The 12,444-nt window shown below is 37.5% G+C and overlaps 1 protein-coding gene across 1 annotated transcript in view; it reads right to left on the reverse strand.

Annotated features, from left to right (window-relative positions):
• The window catches only part of IL1RAPL1 (interleukin 1 receptor accessory protein like 1), a 1,561,353-nt gene that overhangs the window by 14,376 nt on the left and 1,534,533 nt on the right, over window positions 1-12,444 (reverse strand). Inside the window, exon 10 of the mRNA XM_075594263.1 lies at window positions 4,394-4,564. Coding sequence (XP_075450378.1) covers window positions 4,394-4,564 — 171 coding nt within the window. The remainder of the gene's footprint in view (window positions 1-4,393; window positions 4,565-12,444) is intronic.

A 12,444-nucleotide genomic window follows, 5' to 3' on the forward strand; every position in this document is an offset into this window, starting at 1 on the left:
GTGTAAATGTGGGGAGAAGGAAAGGGAAGAGTTGAATGTAATCCCTAGGCAGCATGCTTACAAGACTAGGTGGATAGTGGTGTTATGTACTGTAATTAAGAAGGGAACAATGGGACCTCGTTTGGAACAGAATACGAGAAGCTCTGTCTTAGCCATGCTAAGCTTTAGGCAACAAATGGTCATCCACGTCTAGTTTGGTGATTCACACTCTGTAATTGTTTACTGGACAGCAGGTGTAAAGTCAGGTGTAGATAAATATAGTTGTGTATCATCAGTATATCGTTTATTCGTGAATCCAAAGGAATTAATGAGTTCAACCGGGGAAAGTATATATTTAGGAGCCTAAAAATGAGCCTTGATGTACACCTACAGAGTTCCATTGAGGTTGAGGGGACGTTGGTATGAGACACTTTAGGAGCAGTGTGAGTGGCAGGAAGAAAACTAGGAGAAGTCAGTTCCATTTATTCTAAGACAGTGAAGAATGTATAGGAGAAGAGTGTGGTCTACAGTATCAAAAGCTGAGGAGAGGTCAAGAAGCATCAAAATAGAGTAGTTTCCTTGGAATTTGACAATATGGGTGTCATTAGCTACCTTGGCGAGAGTGGTTTTTGTTGTTTTTGCTCTGTGGAAGCCTGATTGGAGAGGGTCATGTAGACTATGGGTGTTGAGAAAGTGAAGTATATGTAAAGAAACAATTTGCTCCAAAAGTTTAGAAGCAAAAGGGAAGAGAGAGAAAGAGGGGAAACAATAGTTAGAAGGGAGGTAGGGTCTAAGGTGTTATTCTTAAGAATAGGTCGAATGACAACTTGTTTAAAAAGAGACAGAAAAGCACATTACTGGAACAAAGAGATGAGTGGAAGATGTTATTGACTGAGGATGGGGATCACAAAAGAAGCAAGAGCTTTCAGGAAATAGGAGAGAATGGTGTCGAAGCAACATGTGGTGGAGGTTGAGAAGAAGAGCAGGACAGATACGTCTTCTTCTGTAACTGGAGAAAAGGAGTCAAAGGCAAATGGAGAAGGATTCGGAAGGAGGGGTGTGAAAGGGACAGAGGGGATTTCTTTGTGGATAGCTTTGCACTTGACGTGACTAATGGAAGAAGTGGAGACTGAGCGGCAGGAGGTCGAAGATGGGTATCAAAGACAGAGAAGAGGTGGCGTGTGCTGGATTTATGCCTGTATACAATAGAAGTGAAGTAGCTTTGTTTGTCAATAAAAAGAGTATAATTAAGACAGGACAGAATACATTTGTAGTGAATAACTGCATATTCAGTGTTCTGATGTTGGTAGCCAAACCCTATACATTTTGTCTCTACTCCCCTCCTTCTAGATTGTAAATTCCTTGGGCCAGAAACCTACATCTTATTGTCTCAGTTTGTCTTCAAATATATGATCTCTTTTATCATGAAATGTTATTGTCCTCCCTCCCACATCGTACTGCACTACAGAATAAGTGCTCTGCTTATTATATAGCAAGACTCATTTTCTCTGTTTGTATACAAGGCACTCTAATGAAATTAAGTGTTCTGAGACTTTATGTAATTATTAAGAAGTGGGGTCACATCTGTACAATAAATCCCAAGAATGCAGAAATACATTTAAAATAATTAAAAAGAATTTAAATAAATCTCAAGTTACCTAATTTAATTTTTTATCAGTGTGACATACCTTGATAATACTCAAAATACATAATATAGAGAAAGCATTTATTTTGGAGAACTCAGATGCTGTAACACAGTGAACCTCATTCATTATGGCTAGAGATGTGTGCAAACTTTTCCTCTCACATTGGAAAACATTGTGTATATCACCCATTTATGTTTGGCAAAATGGTTTTATTCAGGCCAACATTTTGCAACAGGTTCACTTAATGCTAAACGTCAATTTGCATTGCAAGTTTCATTCATTTAGATTGCTTTCACTTTCAAAATTCAATCAAACGTTAAAAAATTTCCAGGCTGCTATTTTGCCACTTTAAAAATATTACATTTTGAATTTTGAACAATTTGAGCCGTTTTATTTGAACTTTTAGTGCCAAAAGTTCTAACAAAATATTTGCATGTTTTTCAAACTTTTTTGAAAGTTCAATCAAAACAGCGATGCAGCAAATCTTGTCAGGTTTGCGTACCTCTGATTGTGACCTAATAAGAACACAGTGGACTTCGATTCACATGATAGGGAAATTAGTTTTAATGTGTGCTGAGGATGGAGTTTAATACATGTGCATTTGCAGTTCATTTATATTCTGGGATAGTGCCGCTTAGAGTCTTTCGTGACATAATTGTAGTGGCAATTACTTTCTGTCCTTTATGATGAGACATGCTTCTGTTTATGATGTATTACGCCTCTGGATATTTAACAACTACCGTAGCAGTTTACATGGATATATATTATTGCACATGTATGAATTATGATGTGATTTTTGTATATGGAAAATAGCTGAAGCGCTCAAATGCAGGTATATCTCAAAATGATAATAAGCCAGACCACTGTACCAGGGTACTAACAATTGATATAGTACCTATTGTGTCATATAATGGGTACTATCCTCCTGAAGACAGGTGGTGTGTGGTGCAACCCACTCACCATCAGTCTCATTGGCAGGTTCCCCTGAAAAATATGCAAATACTGCGACGTTCGAAATGCATTGGATGGGTCTTTTGCCACATTAAAGTGTCCTTTTAATCATTTTTTTTGTCCTGGGTTCTTCCTGCTCCTTTTGTGCTGGTGCGCTTTTTGGTCTCCCTTTTCCCGATTTTTGTATATGCACTGGCACTTCATATATACACATACAGTACTAATGAATGGAAGGCAGACAAATACCGTTTTGTATATATTATTACTTTCCCTTGTTACAACCCAGGTTGATATATTTTTATATGGCACATTGTAGAGATTTTTTAATATGTAATGTATATGTGAATACTGTATGTAATGTTCATCCATCATTTTTGTACTATTTTGACTGAATACATTTTGATATCAGTAGTGCTCTAATCAGTGCCCCAAAGCAATAGCTATTTCTTTGTTTTGTGTTTCGAGACATTTAAAACGCCCTACTGTGATTCATGCAGTGCATGTTCAGCATATTTATGATTGGCCCAGGGTAACTGCATTAAGACCTTTGAGTGCATAAATTAAAGTACACTGATTTTTAAATATATGATGTCAGGTTTTTATTTTGCTATCAATTTACTTTACAAATGTGACATTTGACACAGCCCCAAATACTGCAGGCAGCTTTCTACAGTAGCTGTTTCACTATTTAACATGCTCACATGCAATGCTCAGACCCATTGCTACGTTCCTTTCTCCTTTGCTGCTCCATCTCTAAATCCCAAACACCAAATCTTGGACTCATATTGTATGCCTTCATATCTATACACATCAATGGCACTATACAGATTAACATATTCTTAATTTATAGCATATTCATAAAAATCTCACTTTTGTGTTATCATTCATGTTTTAATTATCTCCCTTCCAGACAGGTTTTCTTCTGGTTATCGTCTCCATCTGGTCTTCAAAATTCTATCACTCATTGGCCCTTATTCTGTAAACTGCGATAGCGCTGATCCCGTGCTACCGCAAAGACAGCCCAATTCAATGTGGCTTTCCCTGGGATATGGAGCTATCACAATTTACAGAATAAGGGCCATTATAGTATGTTTTCAATTGCTTATAATGTGTTCAGCTTTTTCTGCTTTGTGCTTTGTTGTTACTATTTCAAACTACTCACTAGCATAGTCTTCAATGGTCCATGATATCTTTTCAGTTAGTCATCATCATTATATTTCTTCTCACCCTCAATTATCAATACTTATTATTCTCCAATTTCTTATTTTTATTTCTCCTTATTTCAACTATCGCATCTGTTACTCTCCGGTTATTTGGACCTTTTAGAGCTTCTCAAAGACTTGTTCTTTTGTCAAATTACTTGATTTTTGTAAAACATAATTTATCCCCCCAAAAATCGAAATAATAAACTCTACACATGGTTTTCCGTGTTATAAATATAATCTGTATGAGGTCAGATCATGTGCCTATAGAAGTCATTAGAATTTACAGCAGGGTGGCCAACTCCAGTTCTCAAGGCCTACCAACAGCCCCTTAAGGATATCTCTGATCTCTGCTTCAGCACAGGATTCTCACTCAGTGACTCAGTCAGAATGACTGGAGTTGGCTACCCCTGATCTACAGGATCTACCAAGAGTTACCTAATGGAAATTTTAGGTTTGTTTTGCTTTGATTATAGATAATTACAAATTATAATCAAATTCATCCACAACTGATGATCTTCAAAGATACACATCGCAATGACAGTTGAGTTATTAACAAACAAAATAAATATAAATGGAGAATAATAATAGTTTAAAGATGATAAATGTACTTACTTCCTGTAGGAATTAAATCTCTATCAGGTATGAACAACTTGTACCCATAGTGTTTTTCAAGCATGTCAGGCAGAATTTCCAGTGCAAATCTCTCTTCTTCCCCTGTCTCCTGGTTCCACTGGTCAGGGTCCACTTTTGTATATGATAAATATGCATCAAAATCTTTGTTGTCTATTAAAAAAAAAAAAAAATTATTAACTTAACCTTCAAAATATTTTTGTTATAGAAAACATCAACATCAAATTTATATTATACTATACTTATAATCACAAGAGCTCAATTTGTTTGGGAAATACTGTAGACATGGGAAAATACATAGATTTCACTTTTTGTAAATATGTCCATAGAATTCAAATGTAAGAATTGATTTAAACCAACATTTCCCATTTCCCAAAAAGCAACCATTTTGTAGTATCCCCCAAATCATGAAATTTAAGATGGAGAGTCTGTGTATGTTTCTGGCGTGCGGCATCAGAATTAAAATGGTCAGTGAGAGAGTGCCCAAAGCTTAAAGGAGGTTTATTTAAAATAGACATTAATTAAAAAAAACTTTTTCTAAATAGAATGTCACCAATTTCACTTTTTAAAAGGTTTCAATAATCTATACCATGTGTTCATTAGGTATGGTATGTGGGTTCTATGTCGTACAGTATCTTAAATATCTTTGATTCTAATGTGAATGTCTGTGTTCAGTATTTATTTTTGAGAGCTGTAGTTTGATTTTCATGAGAAATAAATCCTTCTTTGGATTTACGTGGATATTGCATGTCTAAAAAAAAAAAAAATAGAGGCATTCATTAATTTTCATTAAGAGGTCAATAACACCAAGTGCACAAGAACTAATTCACTGGAATAAGAGGTCACATGTTGATTTTTGTTAAGAAGAAAATCAAGTTAAATCAATAGCAGGAGTAATGAAATGTTAACCTCCTTCCTAGTCTCTAAAGAGCATTATGCACAGACTATGCAGAATATAAATTACTTGGAAAAGAATCCTTATTGAATATTCTGCTGTGCGCCAAAACTAATTCTGTATTTATTCAGTGCTGAAATAAGCTATTTACCAGCACTTTTGTTGACTTTTTATATTTTCTGTATCTTTCAAACATACCTGATAAAGAGGATGCAGCGAAATAAACGAAGTGTCTGTTTGATTTTGAGTGAAAGCACCAACCATATTTTGTAACAGGTTTTTTATCAATAGGAAATTCCAAATGGCTACAATTTAGATTAAAAATAAGTTTATCTAGTAGCGCACAAGCCTGTTATAGTGGCAAATCAACTTTTTTTCATTTTGTCCAGAGGGATCCTCTTTTTATTATTAAACTCCATAGTTACATAGTTACATAGTGTAACTATGTTGTACAAGCGTACAAGCCTGTTATAGTGGCAAATCAACTTTTTTCATTTTGTCCACAGGGATCCTTTTTTTATTATTAAACTCCATAAGTACCGTATTGGAGAGGCCAGAGCAAAACTAAAGCTATTAACATGTTTTTAGAAAAAATCTTCTACTTCTCTCAAGTTACTCTAACTTTATAAGACCCGCATCAGAAACAGGATGTAATTGGGATACAGCTGTTTTATGTAAAGCTTTTTTTAAAGTCACAAATGATGATAGCATCATCATATATTGAGGTCCTCTGGTGCCTACTCCATTAAATCCCACTGCTCTGAAATCCATGTTGGCAACCTCACGCCTTGTAATTGACATTCTTACCAGGAGACTGTAAGGTAGATTGTTTTTTGTTAACATGCAGATTAAACATGATGGCTCTTACCACTCGCTATAAACCATCAAGCCGAAAGGTCAATAGAGTGAGGTAATAGCTACTGTGGATTTCTGAATAACTCCTTCTGGTTTTAGAGTTTCAATAAGATAGAAAATGCAACTTAATGAATTTTTTTTTTTTTTTTTTTTTTACTCTATGTCAACTTTAACGGTAACAGGGATCCGACAGCACCAGAATGCCAGCGGACATCAAGTACTTCTGCATCATTGATCACATGACACGCCCATGCCTTGGATGCTGGAAACAGAATTGGAGGAGGCTCTACACCCGTTTTGATCGGGCTGACAGCTTAGCCTTAAGAAAATGAGCAAGTGCCCATGACATACCTGGTATGTCTAAAGGGCCTCTAGTGTCATTATGCCACTGTAAAAGTTAAAGCAGAAGTCCATGGTGTTTGGGGTTTATTGTTGTTGTTTTTTTTGTTGGGTGGGGGCATATTTTTATACTACTGTAGCATGGCTGGTCCAGACTGCCTCTCTACCCTCTGTCATGCAAGCCCTTAAGGGCTCTAGGCTTTGACAGGCTATCCTGCGGGTATTGACCCCCCTAATGCTGACTCTCTGAGTGACAAAAGAGGTGGTGCCACAAGAGTCTGTGTATAGCCAATCATGGTACAGACCTTGTGCCCTCCCCTTTTGGAGTCTCAGAGATCGAGTGTCAAATTATAGTTAGTCCAGGTCTCCCCCTCCTAGGAGTGAGACATGTAAGTTCTGCACAGAGTGAGATCAGCTCTCAGACAGGGGAGGTGATTGGACAGGAGGCACCAGCAAGGCATGGACTCCTCCCCCATCCTGCCTGCAGAGAACTATGCACAGGAGAGTGAGGGGAAAGTTTTTATGTGTCTGTTGTGTGTTTTGTGGGTGTACAGGGGGTCAGAAGAGTGTTTTATTGGTATGTGTGTGTCTTCTGTTAGTGTGTGTTTTGTGGGTGTAGAATGGGTGGGGCTGCAGTGTGTGTGTGTCTTCAGTGTGTGTTTTGTGGGTGGAGGAGGGGTGCAGAGTGTTTTGTTGGTGTGTTTGTCTACAGTGTGTGGGTTTACAGGGGGGCTAAAGTGGGTGTAAAGAGGGGGCTGCTGGTGTGTGTTTTGTGGATGTAGAGGTGGCAACGTCTGTTTTGTTGGTTTGTGTGTGTGTCTGTAGTGTGTGTTTTGTGGCTGCAGAGGGGGGCTGCAGAGTGTGTTTTATGGGTGGAGGAGGAGTGCAGAGTATTTTGTGTGTGTGTGTCTGCAGGGTGTGGGTTTACAGGGGGCCTGCAGTGAGTGCATAGGGGGTGGGGGCTACTGATGTGTGTTTTGTGAGTGTAGAGGGGGTCTGGTGTGTGTGTGTGTGTGTGTGTGTGTGTGTGTGTGTGTGTGTGTGTGTGTGTGTGTGTGTGTGTGTGTGTGTGTGTGTGTGTGTGTGTGTGTGTGTGCTGCAGAGTGTGTGTGCTGGAGAGTGTGTTTGGTGTGTGTGTCTGCAGTTTTGTGGGTTTACAGGGGGCTGCTGTGTGTGTTGTGCGTGTGTGTTTTTTGAGTGTAGAGAGTGGAGGAGGGCTGCAGTGTGTTTTGTGGGTGTAGAGGAGAGGGGGTTGCAGAGTGTGTAGGGGTGACTGCAGAAGGTGTTTGTGTATATAGAAGGGGGTTGCAGAGTTTGTTTGTGTGTATAAAGGGGGCTGCAGTGTGTGTGTGTATATAGAGGGGTGCTCTGTGTATGTACAATTGCCTTTTAATAAACTTGCAGTAAAAGCAAAAGAATGTAGACAATCATGCTGATAAAAATCAATATGACTATAAAGTGTCTATCTTTATTATGAAAATTAAAAAAAAAGCCTACATTTAGCCTATAATAGTAATAATCCCCTTATTCTTCAGGAATTATTACTTAAATCAAGAGACAACAATATGATTTTCTATAACACTCCATGACTTAAAGGGTTTTTCAAATTTGTTTTAAATGATATTGCATGAAAATAAGCAGCTAGTTCATTTGGGCATTTCACAATATCTTTATACTGTACATGTATGTCTTGTACAATTTCATTCATATAAAAAAATAGAATATGAGAGGAAAATGTATACAAAACAGTGCAGCTACAGTACATTTTTATAATATAATGTGACATTATTTCAGATATAACTATTAATAATATCATGTGCATTAGCTATTGAAACTATTTTGATAAATAATAATGACTGATATAATGCTTTTATTATAACAATAATATAAAGTTAATTAATAATAATAAAAAAACATAATAATTGATGTTTTAACATTTTTTTTGCCAGAGGCGCCTGCACAGAAAGAACTGCTTTCATTATATTGTCTATCTTTTTTTTTTTTTAATTTGAACCTTTTATGCATGAATTTAAACAAACACTAAAACAGCACAATGTGGTTGGCTGTCATGCTGTTTATTGTTTGATACCTTTAGAGAATATCCTGAGAGGACAGAAACTGTTAAAGCATTTTAATTGAATGTGGGAATACATCAACCCAGTTGGAGGTAGCATAGTAGAAATTAGGAAGCACTCACACCATTTCATTTATAGGTACAATGTCTATTTTTTCTCACCAGATCAGTGTGTTATTGCTAATATGATGGAAAGCCCCATTTAATTGTTTTGTTGCTGATTGTTTCACCATTATTTTTTCCCCTGCTGATTCAGAAAATTTTAATATGTGTAAAATATCTGTCAAACTAAGACTACGGGGACAGGTATTAAATAGTTTCTTACTTCTTTGAAGACCCTTCCATACTTACTTGAGGTTGGGCTTAAAATGAAGGATATATTTTTTTTATCAGTAAAATCAACAGATGCAAATGTATGAGCAGAAAATGAGCAATAAATCCTAACTCTTCAAAGTGAATGTTAAATCACAAAATAACATCAAATAAATGTGGATGGTATTTAGGAAGCATAATAAAGTTTCCATAGTTATGTACATATGTAGTCAGTGTCATTGCACCTGTTATTGTGCAATTTTGCAACTCACAGTTCAATTGTATTGTATTGCACGATAACATGTTAAAACCTGCTTCCATAGAAACGCATCATTGTGCGATAACAGGTGCAATAATGTTGGCTACATCTGTAATTCACAATATACAAGTACTTCAGTATTAGGTGAGGATTGTTTTATTTGAAAAACAGGAAAAGATGGCGGTGTGCCGCAAAAATACAAGGACGGCCTGGAGAGCAAAAAATCTTGAAACAATATTTATTGACACATATACATAGCAAGATGAAGGGATTGATACTCCAATGCATTTTGCTCCTCCCTCGGCGCTTTATCAAACAGTATGACTAACAATTGATACAAGGTTTAAAGCTGCAGTTCAAGCTTAAAAAAAATTCATTCAATATGGGCATCAATACAATCTACACGCTGACAAGTGATTAGCTAAATTGCTGATCGATCCATTCTCCTGTAATCAATCGCTGAAATTCGGCTGGGGGTTCACTAAATGCATCTTGGGTAATCTTCTGCTGCTGCATTGACAGCCAAAGTTGTGTGAGGAAGATCATGTGACCAGGCAGGCACTAGATTCAATTGGTTCACTGCTAGAGAGGGCAGGGCTCAAAAAGGTGATGCTGTTTCGGGAAGGGGATGTGACTTTGTAAATGTTTGCTATAGGATCAAAAATGCTTGTTACATTAGAATACATTAAAAATGTCTTTAAAAAATATATATATATTTAAATGCTACAAGTATTTTCTCATAGTATAGAACTGATTTATTAAAATAAATACACATGTAGGATATTGCTTGAATTGCAGCTTTAAGCATACTATTCTCTTTATCCAGTCAAGTACTGTTGACTTTCTGTGATTTAGAGGACGGACAGGGTTACTTCAATATAATTAAATACTTCATTCACAAACTGTGATGGCATTTTTTTCTAGTGTGGTAAATTAATAGATACATAATGTTTTTTCAGAGAATGTAAAATTGCTGATTTTTGCCACTTTATGAGTTGTGAGTTTGTTGCTTTTAATTTCCCTTAAAAATATTGGTCACAATTATAGTGTAGTGCAGGTAAGGTAATTGGAAGGGATACCATGACACTGGTAGTGTTCTACTGAGTGAATAAGAGAGCCGTGAAATGAATGTTTCAAAGGCAGGAACAAGCAAAACGAGTATTCAGATGAATTGAGGGTTTCTTCCTTGACCAGGGAAATGAGCCTGGTGTTTCTCCACAAATGAAAGTATTAACTGTGACAGATGTAGCAGATTTTATTACCACCGAAACATAAAATAATGCATTACATAATGTGCGTTCTCTACTTAACCATTGTATTCAGAAGCACTTAATGGGAGCGGCAAGATCTGCTACATCTGTACCTCTTCACTAGCAGATGGTATTTTTACATTAATTTGATACTGATTACTGATATTATTATTATTATTATTATTATTATTATTATTATTATTATATCATTCCATAACCTTACAAAAAATGTCAATTTACTTATCAAAATGTATTACATATGAAGGTTCTCACTGAAAAGTGCTGTGTGATAAAATGTTGTCCGATTTCTTTCCAACACCATCACTTTATTGCGCTGTGCTGGCAACTTGACAATGCATGTCAGAAACACATAGGGGCCTATTATATAAGCCTTCATAAAAAAAATTGCTGGGCCGTTACTCCGCCAGTTTTTTTAGCGTTGCTATCACGGTATTCAGAAAGCCTCGATTACCTGAGACAGCAAAATTCCCAAAATGGGTGAGTAGCCGGCAATGTGGTGATCTCCTCTCTCAAAAGGGCTCACCAGGCGATTTCTTTCAGCTGCTGAGAGTGCTGCACCGAGAGTGCTGCCTCTCCCTACGCATATCTCGCCAATGATCAAAATATTTTAATACAAATTTTAATACTTTAAATACATTTTAAAACGGGCCCTGTTATGGGGTGCCGGTATCTCCAATGCATTTAAATGTCTTTGTCACATGACCGTGGGAATAAAATGCATAGGAGATACCGGTACCCCATAAAGGGGGCCTGTATCTCGGGAAGCAAGGGGTCCCGAATATAAAATCAACACGGTTCTGCTCCGGAGACCCCCTGCTCATCTACACTAGTATTAAAATATATATATTAAAACAGCTTCATTACCTTAGCGGCTAGCCGCGAAGGCAATGAAGAGGTTAAAACTCAATAGCCTGTTTCTTTAAATACATTTTAAAACAGGCCCCGTTATGGGGTGCTGGTATCTCTGATGTATTTAAATGTCTTGCATCACGTGACCGTGGGAATAAAATGCATAAGAGATACCGGCACCCCATAACAAGGGCTGTATCTCAGGAAGAAAGGGGTCCCCGAACTTAAAATCAACGTGGTTCTGCTCCGGAGACCCCCTGCTCAACTACACTAGTATTAAAATTTATATTAAAACAGCTTCATTACGTAGCGGTTAGCTAAGGATGGATGAAGGGGGTAGTAGTCCCCGGGTGGGTGGTTAGGCCTGCCTGGAAAGTTGTGGGAGGAGTTAACCCCTTCACTATCATAGCGGATTGAACCAGGGGTTAACCAGTCACGCTACGCCCCAGAAGGCCTAAACACCCACCTTGGGGCTACCACCCCCTTCACCCAATCCCTCTACCTCCAAGAAACAAACAAAAAAAAAAACCCTCTACCCACCTCCTCTACCCCCAACAACCTCCCCACAACACATACAGTACATTAATGGGCAAAATATTTTTTTATTCATGTGTATTTCTTTGATTATTGTGTGTTTTTGGCATTAATTATTTTTATTAGGTTGACCATTGACTGCGATAGGGGCTTATCATGCCCATATTACAGATGCAGCGGCCATTATTCAAACATATCACACGTTGTATACCTCGGAATACCCATGTCATGGCACGTCATTACCGCGTGTTGACTCGTGTTTTATCGAGTGTAGAAAATTTTAGTGTTCTGGGTTTTAAACACCTGCAAATTGACACAGTACTGTACTGTACACATTACAATTCATTCATTTCTACCATGGAAATGCAAAGAATTGCACCCAAAGAAATCGGGATCCATGAAATTCAAACAAATCAACTGCGTGATTGGCCAAGTGGAGTACAGCAGCGCACACGAAAATGGCTCTGTGATATGTTTGAATAACGGCCGCTGCATCTGTATATGGGTATGATATACCATTGTGCCAATCAGAGGGTAGAGGTATAGTGGTCTCGGGGTGGGTGGTTAGATCTCCCAGGTTTATAGCGGGAGTGGGTGGGTTAACCCCTTAATTACTATAGTGGTTATTAACCGTTAAGGTGATTA

The sequence above is a fragment of the Ascaphus truei genome, chromosome 3, assembly GCF_040206685.1.
Source record: "Ascaphus truei isolate aAscTru1 chromosome 3, aAscTru1.hap1, whole genome shotgun sequence".
Taxonomy (NCBI): Eukaryota; Metazoa; Chordata; class Amphibia; order Anura; family Ascaphidae; genus Ascaphus; species Ascaphus truei.